Source organism: Sceloporus occidentalis, unplaced genomic scaffold (genome assembly GCF_023333645.1).
Source record: "Sceloporus occidentalis isolate IW3139 unplaced genomic scaffold, rSceOcc1.0.p SCAF_63, whole genome shotgun sequence".
In the NCBI taxonomy this organism is placed as follows: domain Eukaryota; kingdom Metazoa; phylum Chordata; class Lepidosauria; order Squamata; family Phrynosomatidae; genus Sceloporus; species Sceloporus occidentalis.
Window position 1 is genome coordinate 5,421,356 of NW_028317043.1, and position 18,681 is coordinate 5,440,036.

General features: G+C 35.0%; 1 protein-coding gene across 1 annotated transcript in view; it reads right to left on the reverse strand.

The window, feature by feature from the left end:
* Positions 1-18,681, reverse strand: part of LOC149287227 (plexin domain-containing protein 2-like) — a 104,366-nt gene that overhangs the window by 29,209 nt on the left and 56,476 nt on the right. Inside the window, exons 7-9 of the mRNA XM_089493200.1 lie at positions 14,905-15,004; positions 12,427-12,522; positions 10,913-10,994 (exon numbers count right to left, since the gene is read on the reverse strand). Coding sequence (XP_089349326.1) covers positions 10,913-10,994; positions 12,427-12,522; positions 14,905-15,004 — 278 coding nt within the window. The remainder of the gene's footprint in view (positions 1-10,912; positions 10,995-12,426; positions 12,523-14,904; positions 15,005-18,681) is intronic.

Genomic DNA, 18,681 nt, shown 5'->3' on the forward strand with positions numbered 1-18,681 from the left:
CTAAAGTTGACAGTATCTGTTAAATGTTTAAGCATTAATAATATTCTTAAAATGTGTAAAGGAGACTTTATGCATTTATGATGTACAACTATATCACAAGGATCTTTAAGTATTATGGAATAATTTAAAGGTTATCCTACTGATCCGAATATTTTTTTAGAAAAAAACACCTAATATAGTTTATAGATAACCTTGTTTTGCTGGAAGAAGGCTGGAGTAGACATAACTGGCTCCTCATGTGACAGAGCTGGCACTGAGCTTTGCTTTAGTTAAAATAAATTCAAAGGGCAGATTATGTCCCTGATGTGCCCGTTCTTACAAAACAAAACAAATACTTAACTGACACAGAAGCTGCAGCCCTGCTGCAGTTGCCTTCCTTCTCTGTGGTCTGCATGGAAGCATTCCTACTGAAATCAATGGAAATGCTAACCATGCATTTGCACAGGGGTTTTAACATTCCCTTAGCCAGCAATGGAGCTGGGGATGGGGAAAGGGAATAATGCATATGATGGGATTCTGCAGTGTCCCACCATGCATTAGGCAAGGGGACACCCCAAAAATTTAAAGCCATCGTATGCATCCATCAGGTGAATATGATGGCTGGAGTATCCCTGGAACAGGCAGCCTTCTTCCTGCCAGCAGATGATACAATCAGGAGACAGCAGTGGCCCATACCTCTGCTTGTTCAGTCCATTTTTGTCTTTGTGTTGCCTCTTCATTGTCGAAGAACAAAACCTCAATGTTCGTGGTTTACCTTTTCATATGGAAAAAGAAGGGGTCGATCCAGCACTTGAATGAAAAAACTTCCAGCTTTTATTTTACTTCAATATTAAAAAACATAGTTCACACCTGTGCGCACCTACGTGCACAGAAGACCCGAAATCTGTACCTTTTCATATGTCTATTCTTTATAGATATACAATCAGTTATTATCTCTTTTATATCAATTACGGTGCATCATGTTTAAACAACTACAATATGGCCTGAAAACTCAGTCTGTGCAGGTGTCCCCTATCTAGGGTCACCTCACATACAGTTACTACAATAGCAGATAAAACATTTATTCTATGAAGGTTATTATGTAAGTCACAAAAATACTCTTAATATTTGATATATTCAGGTTGGAATTGATTTAAAGGTATAGTGTGGGTTGAACATTCTGTGCGCATCCCACTATCAGCGACCAAGTGGCACTGCGGTTAATAAAAACTTTAGGACTGGGTAAAATCAACTTAAGTTAGCAGGAACTAAAAAACGTGTGCATTTCTTACATTTATTATACCTGAACAAATTAGTACAAATGTGGGTAAATCATGAAATAAAAATAATACTATAAATATGTAAGCTATCGAAAAAGAATTATTTTAAATTAGCCTTTTTTCATTCAAGCACTAAGGCATAAGATGGATTTTTCAAATGCAAATTTAATTTAAAGATTTTTTTTCTGTGAATTTAATGACTGTTCCTGTTTAAAAATATATGGTTATCAGAAGCTAGAATTCGTGATGTTGTCAGCACCCGTAGCATATCTTCATGTGATGTGGTTGTTTATATGTATGAATGCATGTGTATACGAGGGAGTGAATTATGTATATCCTTGGGACTGTCCACAGTTCCCTCGGTTAAAATTTCAATCTCTCCTGCATCCTATAGCTGTGAAAGGCTCTGTGCTGTTCTTGCAGAACTACTGTATGTGGTCATGATTAAAATTCAGTTTAATTAAACTAAATGCCATTTCCCACATGTTTACAATTATGATTTCAGGACAGATTTCAATGTTTGCTTAATTTATGCATTATGCTGACAAATTTAAAGAACTCGCTTAGTGATGCAAAGGGCATCCATGTAAGTAAATAATGTTAGGTGGTGATAGATTTTAAAAAGTTTTGTCATGAAATTAGTGAGGAGTGTTAGGTTTTGTATTATAAATGGAAATAGGTTCTAAACAGAATTAAAAAAAAACTTATCCATAAAAATATATTGAAATAGCAATTCAGGTATTGGGAAATTGTTTTGTAATAAATATTATACATAGTATCTATATAATATGTATATAAATAGATACTAGACTTGTGCATTTAGATTTAAGCAAATTGCAATTTTAACAATGTTAACGTTTAACAAAACGACTGAAAACAAAACTCTGAATTTTCATTCAATTTTGTGGCTCATTCACTCTCACTCTCTCATACTGTCATTCACATTCTTGCTCATTCTTATTTACTCTCTCATGCACTCTAAATGTCTCCATACCTTCTCCACCGACCATTCCCACTGTTACCCTCTCTAGCGTCCTCTCATCTTTTTTTTTCTTCTGTCGTCTTTCTTTGTCAATATCTCCACTTACATGATCTCTGGTGAACTTGTGCAAAACTAATGGAGCTTCCAGATGTCCATCATTTTCCCAAAGATAATATCACATCATCTCCCATGATTGGAAAATCAGAGGAAGGCGTGTGCCCAGAAGCTATTTGCCAGAAGATAACTTCAGTGAACTTCCGCAAAGATGGCGGAGCTTCCAGTTACATCTTTGCCTGATTGGACGATTTCACCAGAAGTGCTGCCATTTTGCAGAAGTTCACCGGGAGTTCCTGTCTGCAAATATACAGAATGAAGATGGAAAAAGAAGAGAAAAAAACACAAAAGTGACGCTACTGAAAAGGTGGAGCTGCGAGAGACAGAAGAGGAAGCGGTCACCAGAGCAAGTCGGGAGACATTCAGATAACGCGAGAGAGAGTGAATGAGAGTATGATAATGTAAAAGAGTGATGAGTGTGAATGTGGGCATCCGAGAACAAATTTTGTTTCTGAATTTAAAAAGCCTTCCAATTTTCATTTGAAAATGAATGGGCCAAAAAAAATAAAAAAATGCATCCAATTCGTTTTGGGCCATTTGCACGCGTAGATACTATATATTTTACCATAAATAAGTCAGTTGCTTAATAATAACTCACAAATTCAACCACCTGTATCGCTGGACTAATGAACATAAATAATGTTAATCTCAATGTAAGCATTTTAAGAGAAACCCGTGGTATTTTTTATGCATATTTCTAGTTGCAACTAATTTTTCTTGCCTCATCAGGACATTATATTAATCTGATTACCAGAGGCACTGTGATGTCTCATCACTCAATGCCACTATAACATGGGATGTTATCTTTACCAAATTCACCATCACTGATACTGTATGTTACTTTAGGGTCATATGCAGAGTTGTAAAGATATTAAATAACATTTTAAATATGTTTTAATGCATTTAAGTTTATTTTACTTCAAAGCTTAATAACATTTCGGTTGGAAATAGAAGAAACGGAACTAGAAGTTTCAGAGGAATTTCCCTTAAAATCAGGTACATCTGCATACCCTATAGCAATTGTTTACAAACTCCCAAATTTATGACTTCAACCTTATACATTTATTGTAAGGTTGTATGTTTTGTAAGAATCAGATCATAAAAATATATTTCACAGACAAAAAGGCTTCACCTGGACCAAAAACTGCATGTAAAAAAAAATCCAATGCAACTAAATGAGTGTTTTTGGCGTGGAAATGAGAACACTTCAAGCCACTCAGTGAATGATTAATTTATCACAAGTATGGCAGTTAATTAATTAGTATATGCGTTCTTTCAATACAAAACAGGACATCTAACAATTTGATGTCATTGAGGACAGTTTTTGTACTGAACAATTTTCGTAAATATTGTACTATTTTTTTCCACTCTACAGCATAAGCAAAAGGATTGTCAATCCACAAGATCTTCTCAAGCACATCCAACAGTGACTCGATTTCTCCAGTTCTTGTTTGTCTAGCTCATTACGTTGCTTCCTTCTAACAGTGCTATAAAATGGATTGTTAAACCAACACTTTATCTGGCCTTGTTTTTCTAAACATTGCTAATGTTATTATGATCCACTATATCTGCAATTATTCAGCTTCTATGTGACCTTAACATTCATTATGAAATTGAAATCTGCTAGTAGGTTTTCATGACACAGATGCTACATCAATTTGTTCCTGTAATTAAACATCTATGAGTAACCAAGTCCGCTTATGCTGTGTTAATCATAGTTTAGCCCAAGCGAAATATATATCCTCTGACTTGCAAGTGGCAGTAAAGGTAAGTAACCTGATTTGCCATATGGCCAGTCTGGGTCTGATAATAAGTACAATCGTTTACAGATATTATCATCAGAGTACAATAGGTATGAATATATCAGGAAACAATTCCTAAGCATATATTCTGCACCTTCAATAGTACCTTGTGATATTTGTGGCCAACTCTTGAAAAAATTGAGTCTACTTCATCCCCTAGATGTCCTCTGCACAACCAAGTAAGCTAGTTAAGTATGTATGCAGTCTATTATACACTCATTCAAAAGACAGACACATTAATATTATATACATTCCATATGCATTACTTAAAAAAACCCTAATCCTAACATTTTTCAAGGACGTTGGATTTGATTTTCTCCAATGCATTTTATTTGCATGAAAATTCGGGCATTGCTTAATTATTGGGTTACTTCATTAGACTTCCACCTCATTTACGTCCCACTCTGGCTACCTCTACTAATACAAGGAAACATTAGGAAACGTGTACGCTTCTTGCATATGCTCAGTAGCGCTCCAATTGAGGTCAGTGAAGGAGCAGCCAAAAGTATTTATGCTAGGAAAACATTAATGTTAAGATACAATGCATGTGATTGAGATAATATCGCACTTCCACTGTAATTTCCACTGTAATTCCTTTGTTTTAAACCAAAAAGCAGTTTTTTATGGGTTTTTTTTTCTAATGTAATCAGTTCTTTTTATGTGGTGTGACCGAAATTGCTTTTCACTTATAATACTTTTAAGACTAATGCATTCTTTAGCTTTTGAAAAAAAAAATATTCTTTTACAATAACATAGTTATTATCTCAATGTGGAAACAGACAAAATATTAGAAATATGGGAAAAACAGATACTCTAAAATACCCAGAAAAATGACAATACTTTTTTAAGACTTATAAACACTAAAGATTTATTTAAGCATAATAATTGCTAAAAGTATGCCTCGGTATATTGAGAAATGATGAAACCACTGCAGTGCTCACCTTTACACTTCAGGAAAATGCAGTTAGAATGACATCAGAGATTGATGACTCAATCTGCAAGGGTTGATTATAACAGGGTAGATATATTTTTTGTATTTGGTATGGGAAATAAGAAATAAGATACTGTATCCATTTCATTTTATATAGCAACTCTGAATGATTGCAAGAAACTAAATAAATATCTTATGTTGCAAAACTGAGCTTTTAAGATAAAGAAGAAAAATATTCTGGTACACAGGCAATCTACTATTTCAGACCATACATACTGGATGTGATACAATATTTATATATTTAAGAAATAAAAATGAAGCTTGAAATATTTCCCTGCTTTTTTATATTTACTTTATTCAAAGACCAGCTAACAAAATTATTTTGTGTATTAGGTGATTATCAGATTATAGTTTTTAGCTCATTTTTATTAATATTAATTGTAATTCCAGACCTTTTTTAACATGTTGATAAAGGTACATAGTTCTAGCGTGTTTGCAGTAGACGCAAAAAGAACATATTTGGTAAAGATGATACCTTCATCGGCTAACTGAAGTATCATAGGAGCTTTCAAGACTATGTGGTTCTCTTCTTAAGGCTTAGTATATGAAAAGACCTCAAGAAGAAACCTAGATAGTCTTGAAATTATGCAGTCTATTTAACTTCAGTTAACCATTATCTTTGGTAAATCTGATCTTCTTTTAATATTTCAAAGTTTTTTGATGCCAGTGCAGTTTCTTTTCACTGTGATTTTATATTTAGCTTGAAGACTTTTCAAGATAACAAAATGCATTACATTATCATTTGATTGCATTAATATTTATTTTAGTTGCACCCATAATCTTACCATGTCAGCAGCAGCTTGTCATGGAGGAAATTAAAGGATTTTAAAGGGCACTGATCCAGGCTTGGAGTGGTCATCTGGCACAACAGACTAATGGCTGGTGGGCTGGTGGCCGACGGCGCCCCATACTCATCCCATCTGCCGCATGCTATGTGAGCTCAAAAACGTAATGTGTGGCAGTGCATATCCAGATACCAACCACACTTATGTCACTAGGCAGCCACTGGCCTTAAAGCGCAAGTCTGCCTCATCATTCCCGGTCTGGCCCTGCCATTAATGAACATTATCGTCATAATATACATAGTTTTTGTAATAAACATTTAAGTTGTTAGTATTCTGTTGGTCATGTTATTGACGCAGGAAAGAATAAGCCGCTTTAATTTGCCAGCGAAAAATCTATGCTTTGAACCCAATTGATGATGTGATCCCAGGGGACTTTTTCAAATTACCAAGAAAACATACAAATGTTAAGAAAAACTGGATATTTCAGAGAAAAATAGAAGGTGCTGGGTAAAATGTTCAGAAGTAACGTTCTGAATTCTTATTTTCCAATGCACACAAGAAGAAGAAACACTTTCCACTGAACACCAGAGGTAAGGAGAGGAGGCAATGTATCTGTAGTGAGTTAGATGAAGGCTGTTGGGTTTCTGTTATTCCTATTATTTTTCAAAGCTCCAGCAAGGTATTATTCTCCAAATTGCCCATTTGAGAGCATTCTGGGAAAGCAAAAGCCCATCTAACTCTGGCATTAGCTGCTATGCACCTCCTCTAATCTGCAGTTTATCTCCTACTTATCTCCACACAAAAAATCTAGGTCTCTCCCTACCATACAATCTTTAATGCTTAATACAAAATAACCTATTATTCTACTGGTCCACTTTATTCCCTTATTTCCGGTTAGATTTGTTTTTGTACATGCATATGTATAATGGTAATCATTATGTTAATAAAATAGCATCTGTTCAAAAAGGCCTTTATCTTGCAAAGAATAATCTGATAACCCATGCAGAGATATTTATGTTAAAAAAGTAGCACAATTTGCAGATTTTTTTTTTTTTAAAGTCAAAATCCTATTTGACTTAATGGTAATGTTTATTCAAAGATATGACCTCTGATCACTGCTAATCATTGATCATCTTTAAAACTTATGTACTTCCATTTAAAATGCAAATGCTAATGGGAAAAATTACCCTCTCAAATATTTATGAATTCTTGATGTGTTGGATTAAGGGCCCTTAACATTTCCAACTTCCAAAAGAGGTTAAAACAATACAGTTTGTAAGGGCATTTGCATCCTCACTGCTACATTGTTTATTACAATACATTCTAATGTGTGAGATGCCATAGGGTAATAATGTGCAAAGTAATCTAGGATACTTTCTGGGGTCCTTTATCAAGTAGGGGCCTTGCCGGGTACTAAACTTAAGAAAATGAGAGAAATCACTAGCCTACCAATAAGAACCATTTCATCATTTATTGTCCATTTTTCTACCTGCTCTAAGACCTCAGATTTTATATTCTTCTTTTGCCTTGTCTTATGTTCATGGGTGTCATGTCTATCCTATCCATGTTTAAAGGGGAACTCCAAACACTCTGCCCCTAATAAAGCATTCTTTATGCAAGTAATACATTTGTATGTTAAGTCCTGAAAGTTTAACAGGATTACTCACCTACCCATGATCATCTGGCACTCTTTGACATGTTACCTTGCATCCTAGAATCCTTCTCAGGACACTGGAGCAATTATTTTGTGTGCAAAGTAACGTGCTATAAGTACGGAGGTCATCTATTGCTGAGCACAGGCGGCTACTGACATCATTGTAGGGGGAACATTTTGGTCACCCTACAGCAAGTGCATGTCCAGCACAAGGTCATTGTTACATGTGATTCCCTGTTTGTCCATACTTGTTACTTTATAAATAACTTTGAGGCTAGTTTGAACTGCATGGGCCATATCATACCATCTACATATAGTTATTTCAGTTTTCAAATTGCAGAGTATGCAGAGTATTTAGAGCAGGACTGGGGTAATTTACTATTTACATTATTTTTTGCCCACCATAAGCTTACCGAGTCATGAGCCTATTGAATGGTGTGTCCTTCATTAATATGTCCTCATTTGTAGCATACGTGACCCTGTAAAAATACTAAACTACCTTAATGAAATGTATCATACAGCACACGCTGGTTAAATCAAATAAGATCCATTATTATTGTTATTATTAAAGCTGACAGGACATTTTGGAAGATCACAATGTCCTACTTTTAAAAAGCCACTTTCATTAATGTCTTTACTGAAATATAATGTTTGAGTCAGAACTCTGTTCATTTAACTTTTGCTATAACTTTTTTGCCACTCTCCATGAAGGTTGCCTTGCATATAAAAACTTCCATTATTAAATGCAAATTCCCACAGAGTATTATGCAGTTTGTGCACACAAATTATCTTGTTACATTAAAAGAGCACTTGGAATGGATTTGGTGGTGTTGGGTGTGGAGTAATTTTCTGCTCGATAAACCTAGATAAGATTTAAGTTATCTTCTGTCATCACTGATATGTTTCATACCCCATCTTTTATAATATACCTATTTTAATTATATTTGAAGAAAACCGATAAGAGTAGGAATAAAGTTGGATTTTGCATTATAATGCGTACAGATAAAAAATAATAGCTTTTGGCCACCATTCTCAGCAGGAATTTATTGGCTAAACTTTATCGTATGTGTACAAAATTAGGTTCACTCAAAAGAAAAGAACTGAATACTTTTTGGAATGCTAAAATCTAAAAAAAAGTGATGAGAGCCCCAAATACTTCAAAGTTCTCCTAAAATGCATGTTGTAACTTACTACAGTAAAATGAAATCGATCAATGATAGTTTGATGTCTCTAAGATATAATGGAGATGTTAGATGCAGACTTACAATGTATCAATACAATTATTGCAACACATCATAATATATTTACCTTAAAACTGCTATTCAATAAAGATTATTTTTTTCTTCTCAAATCAGTGGATACGATGATGACTCCACTTAATAGTTAACACTACATTATGATCAAGGAATATCAGGCTCTCTCCGGATAGCTAGAAACACAGTTTGATTTATGCTCTAGTATATTGATTTATAGTCTAGTATTGATTAATTGATTTATAACGTAGTAATTATCATGGTTGTTGCCATGTTTTACCTGGTTCTCGTTGCCTCTCCCATGCTGTGCCTGCCAGGCTTGTTTTTAATGGCGATGATTAACACATGGTTTATAATTCACTGACCTGTCTAAAATTAAACCCTCAAGCATTGGAGCTAAACAACGACCAATAAACAGGTTGACACTTTATGTTAATAGAAACATCTGCACTTTGGTGATTCAATATGTTCAAATAAAACACTGTAGTCAAATTTTCTAGAAAAATTAACTCAGTTTACACACCATGCCATCTTCTACCTACGCCTCTCTAATGCCTTGCCAGCTTCACCATCTTTTTCTTCACCTGTACTTTTGACAGGAGTGACCGTATTCACAATGTCCTTCACCTCTTGCCATGCCTGTCTGTTATGTGCAGCTGAACACTTTCATTTTACTCCCTTGAAAAGTGAAGCAGATATGCTCACACTTCAGGTTGTTCTCCACCATGGGCATCTTCTCTACACTTTAGTCACCTGAGTAATTCTTCTCATCCATAACATCCTCATCTTCCCCAAAACCATGGGGTCAGACTTTTGAGTCCCTCTGAGTCTCTCTCACACCAAGTATAGTGTGAAAAAGTAGGGGGAGTGTCAGCTCATGTACACATCTCCTTCTGTATTCTTTCATTTCTCCTATCTCCCTCTCTCTCCCTATCATCTGCTTGTGGGCCCTGTGAGGCATCTCATGAAAACACTTGAGCAGCAGGTTATATACTTTATGAGACTTAAAATTGGATGTGATTTTGCTATGGAAACACTGTGTTTTAGTAGTTTACCTTGTTTTTGTAAAACTTGCTCTAAGGACGCAAAACTGCATTTAAACTTAAATTTAAATTGGTGTATTGCAGACACCAAATACTTTTTGTTCCACCAGTGTAATTGGTACTGGTGATTGGTTATATTTTAAAGCTTAATTATTCCCTTATTCAGTGAATTTGAATCATTCTCTCTGTAAAATGATAAACTGCTTTAAGGAATAATTTGGGAAAAACATTTGTGGTCTGACACCCAAACATTAATAGCAGCAACATTAGTATATATAGCTGCTGATAAAAAGTGCCCGGGTATCTCATATTTTTGGTCATTAGCTATAAAAGCCAGGTACTGCTTTGTCCACAACGGTTATAGAGGTGAAAGAACAAAAAACGGTTTCTCCTCTGTGTTTCACCTACATTATGCAATACATGTTTATGCAAATATGTAATTTTCAGTGGTGTTAAACAATACAGTGAAGACCATTTATGATTATCACTGGCTGAATAAACCGAGTCAGTCCCCCCCAAAAAATTATTAACATATTAACATAAAAACACATATTATCATAGAATCAGATTGGGACAGCAAAAAAGAACCAAATGAACCACCCAGTTTTCAATTATAGAAAACTGTTTACTGATTTATTTCTTATGATACAGCTTTATTCAAATCCCAATAATGTTTTATGTTTTTCTTTCATTATATAAATTAACTTAAGGGTGATTTTGTTGTTAGTATTTTTTTAGATGAGTTTTAAAAGATGACATGCGAGTTTTCATTTCACTTGCATGCCTTCGTCTGCAGCTTGCAAAACTTGAAAACACCTTGTATATTAGTGAATATGTGAGTCATTTTACAAGTGTTAGTTTATAGGATCATTCAACTTCATCAAAGTCTGATCAGTCAAGGTAAACCCTAACTCATCTGGACATTTAACTTCATAGTAAATAGACCCATTGCATGATAGCAGGAGCCAGGCATTTTTCCTGCTAATAGAAGGTATCAACTTATACATAAGAAAGCCACATTTACTATACCTTTGAAGATGATTGCACCAACTGCAGTCAAAGCCAATCTGAGATTTGACACATGAACCACAACTGTTAAACTGGAGACAAGCTGAGAAGAAAATAATACATTTTATTAATTCAATATAAAAATGTACATTAATTTGTAGAATCAGGATCCTTTTTCATGTATTGACTGCTGTTTAAAGCAATCATTAGAAAGACCAGAAATAACAAAAAAGACCAGTACACACATATGATGTTTAGTTGCTGCAGCCTGTATTTGGTAATCACCATCACTGGAACATGAACATCACTCTACAGAAACTTCAATTAAATAGGTTAAAAATGTTTGGACTACCCCCTATGTTCAATGGAATCAGCTGCCTTTTTATACTTTGTTTTAGTGTATGACGTGAGAATCCAACATCGTGCATTGAAACTGCATCTGTGCCATCCACAACTGCTTCTGCCCACTGCACCACAGCCATGGCACAAAAAAAGGTTTTTATGATATTTTATTGCATTTTCTTTAATAATAATGGTAAAATTTCACACTTGATCTAACTTAAGTGTGATTAAGCATTTTATCAGCTTTGACGTAAAAAATTTAGAATAAATTTAGAATAAATTCTTCTTATACAATACAATATAAATGCAATCTTTAAGTGCAAATTAATAAATCACATGAATAGATTAATTTCTGAAGCTAACTGAATCAAGTACATGGTATTTTTAAGTATGAATTAGTGACGTGATGAGGCGTGGCTGCTGTCTCGCAATGGTGAAAGTATTATTTTTCATACAGATACTGTGCTTATCCACACTTGTTATTAAACTTTTTGACACTACCACAGATATTTACACACGCCAGTAGGTAAAGGAGTGAGTATATATGTATGTATATATCAAAGAGTGTATATGTAAGTGTGTGCATGACTGTGTAAGTGTATGTGGTAAAGAGAGGGTATGTAAGCATGAGAGTGTGTATGTGGTAGAAGGAGTGTATGATAGCATGAATACATGAGCCTTGGCCACTCATGACCCTATTGCCAGGTCACCACTTTTCCTTTCTTGGACCAATTTTGATAGGTACACCCCACACGAGCTGCAGTTTTGGAGATGCTCTGACCCAGTTGTCTATTTAACACTATTTGGCCCTTGTCAAAGTCATTCATTAATGGAGTGGATTTTAGCATGAGTGTGATATACAGCCACTTCTGTGGGTAATAAGTGCAGCAGGTTCACAATAGACAAACAATGTGAATAGGCTCTAACAATGTGAAGAGTATAGAATGATCATATGATGGTTCCCCTCTTAAATAGGCAGAGAAGCGTCTTCTTATTCGGCCATCAAGAGGTACTCCCAGATACTCAATGAATGTTCTCAAATAATAATCAGAACTTGTGTGGTAGCGTGCAGGTTAGTTACCAAGGAGGGTTAAGGGGCTGATGGGGCCATTTGGCTTTACATGCCCCCCCAAACAAGAAGATGCCAGTCCCCCCCTGACTGATTAGCATGTACTATGTAACGTTTCACTCACTTGGAAGCGGAAGCATCTCAACAGCAGAGTAGTTAGTAATCCGAGACATTTCAAGCTCCACTCTGTGATATTCAAAGATTGTTCTTCTGCGAACATCTAAGAAAAACAAAATAAGAGTGTAGAGTGTAGTAAACTTCAGCGAAGTAATTTCTTTAATGTAATATAATTTTAATAACCATCAATCATGATCTGGCTGTTATATAATATCTCTCTAGAATAAGTCTGCACTCAAATAGCTTTCCGTCTTCTTCTATCCACAAGAAAGTGAAAATACGCTTTGTATAAATATTATTGACTTGACAATGAAAAAAGTTATATATGAGATTTTGGAAAAGGAGTCCCTCCAGCAACACATTTTCTTAACTTATTTATTGAAGTACTGAGTTGTAGATATGAAGAAAAGTTTTGGTAATATGCAGTATGTAGAGTTAGTAACATGCAAGTATAGATGTATGTCAGGTATACTATTTTTGAGGTGTTTAAGGATAGATATTATGCACACTTCTAAAGTAACAGTACCTATATGTAATGTTTTCCGGATAATCTTGTATGAGTGTTCATCATACTTGAGATTATTCGGTACTTTTTGGCTAAGAACAAGTAAAAGAATCTTGGATGTGATATCCTGAAAGCTTTTATGGTTCTGTAAGGGATTATGAAAAACAATTGACTCTGTTTCAAAGATTAAAAAGTGGTCTTATTACCATGGTAACCTAAGAAAGGATTCTGGCTATTACATTATTCTGTTGTTATGGTGATAACACCATTTATCAAGCTTTGCTCCAAAATCACATTATATGCCTAACCCGCTTCAGCTCCTTCTGTGACTATATTGACTAGAAGCAAATTACAAGATACACCATAATATGTGTTTCTGAAATACTCTGGTTATGTTCAATTTCCTGTTCTATGTGGCAGGAATGAGCCTTTTCTGTTTTAACTGAAATTATAGTACCAATCAGGACCTTCAATGGCAGTTTCAGAGAAAGAATTAGGCTTGAGGTCACTGTAACAGTAAAACAATCTATATAACTTTGGACTCATCCCATATATCCGCCATTTCCATTGCCAAAGAAGACACTCATTTCTGGAGACTTACCGGTATCTGTCATTTTGCTTGAAATATATTTGCACAGTTATATATGTGTTTTTAAGTGTCCTTAAACCTTATGTCTCTTTAGGTTTTTCTTCAGATTTCCCTTTATGTTCTCTTGTGAGAATCATGGAAGCATTAGCTAAGCTTTATATATGTATATACACCTTATCTTATGTATGCATTGTTAGTTAAGGGTATAGAAAAGTCACTCGCCCTTGACAGGAGAAGTTAATGGGCTGTTTTATGTAACAAACCTTCTTCAGGTTCAAGATAATATATATCCTATGTGTAATCTGAATGACTGTTTTTTACCTTCATAAAAAATATACTAGGTTTAAAGCAAGAAGGTCTCATTTAATAATAAAAAGGGAATGCTGTAAACATTTTAATAAACATTATCATTTGGAATCAAAGATATAGTTTAACCGTAAAAACAGTACATGTAGCAATACAGATGCTTCCGTGTATCAAAAAAATAAATACATGAAAACCCAGTATAGTTTCTAGATTTACAAATGAGTCTACGTACAGTAACCATGTGTAAGGAATCAAAATGTGGAATACCTTGTGTTTTGTTTTGTTAAATATGTCTATATTGCCATAAGTATATTTTATTTCTACATGCCAACAATAACATTATTAAATATGGTCTGTAAAGGGAATGTTGGTGAAAGGGTCATCACTAATATCAGACACCAATACCAGTTAACCAGAACAAATGTGTGGTCTTGTTAAATAAGAATTCCTGATTCCACCAAAGTTTATGCCAAAACTGTCATAGTTAGGAACAGCCACCTATGACGATTAAATCTGTCCCTTGCATTATGGAATATTGCAGCAAATATTTTGTTTGCACTAATGGCTATCACCTCTACATACCCTAGGCATGTAACAAAATACAAAAAGGTTAATTTAATACAGAAAAGCTTTGGCTAGTTTGGGACAGTCTTGGAATTGCCAGTGCTGTAAATTACATCCCAATCCATCCTTGATGATCATCATTTTTTAGAAAACATTTTAAATCTAAGTCCATAAGGCATTTTTTTAATTATCTGCAAAAAAATATTAATAGTATAATTTAACAGGTAGTTGTAGTTTTGATCGATAACCTATACAAGTAGATTGATAGAAAGATAGTAAACTATACAAGACTACTGTTACAACCGTTTTATGTAACGCCTTATTTACAATACTCCAATTTTTTACAAAAGTGTTACATTTCCTGCCCTCCTACTCATGACATCCTTTCAATATAATACAGACCTTAACTGAATTAACTGTTTTCTGAATATAACTATACCAAATCACTGATTTTGGGTTTTGTTGGTGTAAAAAATATATACATTTGCGAGATGTAGAACTCTGCTACAAGAAATACATACTTGGTATCTGCTGAATCTTGTGCACTACCACGAATGCATCTGACAGCCCCACTTTCACCGGGTGATTTGTTGAGCTAATCTGCATCACTGGTACTGGAATCTGCAAGAGAGATTGTTCCACTGGGTTACAAATGGCTCTGCCAGCTAAATCGAGGGAATTAAATAGAATAGAAAGTAAATCGTCTCAACCATAATGATATTGTCAGTGGTTCCACAATCAAAACACATGGAAATACAATATGGTATACACAGCTTTAAAGGGAAAGTACCATTGTTTATAAAATCCAGTGATCTACAAAGTAATGTAGGTTAGAACTGACAAAACCCTGGTTTGGGCTCTTTTTGTTCCAATAAACTCTCTGCAGATGTGGAGGCTGCCATTGTTGTCAGTCATGTGATACTTTTCTGCACTTTACAGTAATGGAGTCCGTTCATATAGACTTTCATTTGTTAGCGTCCAGCTGTTTATGGATTTATGGAATACAGCATCTGTAGTGGGGTGGTGAAACATTTTACAAATAAACTAGATTGATTGGCTAGAAAGAATATTTGTGGGTACACATAACTTAAAAGTTGATGAACAGGGGTTATGTCACAGACTTTATTTTTTCAGTATTTTTTCAACCTTTATTATGTCCTTTATGTCCATATGGTCATAAGGACGGGGCCAGGACTGCACACTGATGTCAGCGGGCGGTCCCGCTGATGTTGGTGGGCGGTCCAGCTGACGTTTGTGGTCGGTCCTGCCATCATCAGTTGGCGGTCCTGCTGACATTGGGGGAGTTCCCGCTGAAACCCCCATTTGAAGGAAAAAAATGGGTGGGGAGCAGGGCATGCCAAGACCCCGCTCCTGCGACCCGGAGAGTTCCCAGGTATTATGATTTCAAATAAAATGTTACTCAACCAAAAATCTATACTGTGCGAAATAAAACAAATTCTCCCACACAAACATACTGAAATATGTGAATTATGTATATTTTAACTGCCCAAATTATTAGGCGCTTTGCATAAATATGCTGCTTTTGCTTAAACACAAGGCTGTGTTTAAGTGTATGTAGATTACACAGACAGACGGCGTCTCAATTAATACTCCATACTCATGATCATTTTTTTTATTGTTTGTCTCCAAGATTTTACATCAGATTTAATTAAGAAAAAAAAATCAATATGTAAACTTATCCTTTAGCATATTTCTCGTTAAGACAAATATGAACATTTCTCACCAAAACTGTTGTCATTCTTTTTATGTGTTTTAAGGCTAACCTCACTTGTTATTTTAACCAACCTGACAGACTGTCCTATTTCAATCTGCACAATCTTGTTTCAATTCTAATTACCCTCTACGCTTAGAGGTTAATTTATTTGCTAGGGTTCCTGATTTCATCTTGGAAACTAAAATGGTCAGCAGATCTTGCTGGACACATGCTAATTGAGAGCAACAATATAATTGCAAAGAAGGCACTAGAACTTCCTTTAAACAAATGTTGGAGCTATATCAATGCTGTCTTTGCCAAGCAAGTTTTTTTTTATCCCACATAATTTTGACACAGGCTGTAAAATAACTAATTTAGGTCCGACTCATTAAAATAATTCCCATCTATCTAATGATGTAAATGAAATTACATCAAGACGTTTTCATATTAATTAGGCCATCATTAAAGCACACTCAGTTGTTGAGATGTTGTGACACTTGTTAAGAAAAAGAATCCTTGTATAGGTTTCAGACCACTGATGGTTTGTGGAACACTCTACATCATTTGCTCAAACAAAGCCCTCAGACTTTATGTATTGCGTTACATTTTTATCTGAATGATTGCAGCTGTATACTCGATGAACCGATCAACACTTTAATATATTATCTGTTAAAGTTAGTTTTAAATTTCTTTTACATCCATGACATAAATGCAGAATGTAAAACTGTTACTATGTCATTTTATCTTAGTCTATTCATCAACTTTTCCCAACGGCTAAACTCACCATGATTCCATGCAGCCAAGGCAGATACATAACATAAGCAGAGAATGCTTCCATAATGTTTTTCCCTCTGCAAAATTATATGCTACCCCATACAGGTGAGATTTCTGGTGGGATTTAAAAGTCTGAATACGTAATATCTTGATATGCAAGTAGGAAGCAACAATGAAAGTGTTAGGCAGAGGGCGATTAGGAAAGTAGTTGGTGATACGACAGAAATTTAGGAGGGCACAATGTTGTTAAGGTCTCTGTAAGTAAGAGTCAGGAACTTATATTTAATTCCGGAGGGTATGGGGAGCCAGTACATGGACAAGGAAAGTGGGGTAGCAGATGAATAACAATGGAATTACAAAGGAGAGGGAAAGGTCTGTTAGTGTGTAGTTGCACGTGGGACATTACAAAGTAATTCATTAGTATTTTAAAAACTTTGCCTCAGTTCCAAAATTATTTTGCATGATCCTCAAATGCCTGCCCATAGTTTTTTGTTTACTAAGTATGTTTATAGCTTCATAGGTCTTTAACTTGGAGACAATATTACCTCAAACAGTAGCCAGTGGCTTTTCAACCTCAGTGAAAGGCGTTTGAGAACAATTTGAAGAGGCGATAAGCGAACTGTATTTGATGATGACAGATGACACCGATGCTTTATCCTTCCATAAGCAAACACATCCACATTTTTGGACGTGTCAATGTTTTATATAACTGAATCAATAATCCAGCCACTCAAAAACTCAAAGGCAAAGCCAGATATGAGTATGAACAACAATGGTTGGTCTTCCAGAGCTTTAGGGATTTCAAACATCTAATTCATACCACAGAACGGAATCTAAACCATAAGAGAGAAACAGACATGAGCATTGCCAGGTAAGGAAGAACAGAATGCCAACCATGGTCCGGATGGTTTCCTATTGTTCTAAGAACAATGCAGAGATGATAAGTATGAAACCTCCATCTGTCCACAAAAGACCAGAAATACAAATTAAATCTGGTTAGTTAGGCAAATGTTTAGATAAAAGAACATCTGTTGTAATTTAAAAATAAGTGATCCTTATTAATTAGAGGATTTTATGCAGGTTGCTGTTATGCCAAATTGTTCTTTTGACAAAATAGGGAATAATCCTGTATACATAAAGAAAATGCATTATGCATTAGACGTGGATTCCAAAGTATGATTGTAAAAAGTGAAAACATTTTTCCCTATAATAACAGCCTGCCCTTTACAATGCCCGCGTATTATAATTAACTGCTACTCACACAAGGGCATTTCTTTTCAGGTACTGCAAATAATGTACAGAACAAAATTTGATTTTATTTTCATTTTTTGCAGGATTACAGATTTGGGAAATGTCCCAATAATATTTATTTAAAATTTTTTGCTTGAAAAAAAATTGCAGGAAGTTGAGGACATGATCATAACTTGAGGACATGCCTATACCACATCCACGACCATCAAAGAGCAAATGTCAAACTCAAGGCTATCCCTAATTCTAATTCCTACACCTGTGTAAATATTCTAATCCTATCTTTGTGATCCCCATTGCTGTATTAATATACAAATGTCCAGTAATGTTTTAATCTCACTTTCACAGTTAAATTGCTGCCTCACTCTGTAATAGAAACATGGAATTTCATGACAGATAACCACTCGGCCCTTCTAGAATGCTCATTTTTCCAACTGGAAAAACCTTAAAATTTAGTCTTCCCTAAAAGCAGAGCCCCCTGTTTTGTGATCCACCAGACTGAATTTAATCGTGTGAAAAGGCCAAAGTAATGTCCACACTAAAATGTAAAGGATACTTAAAA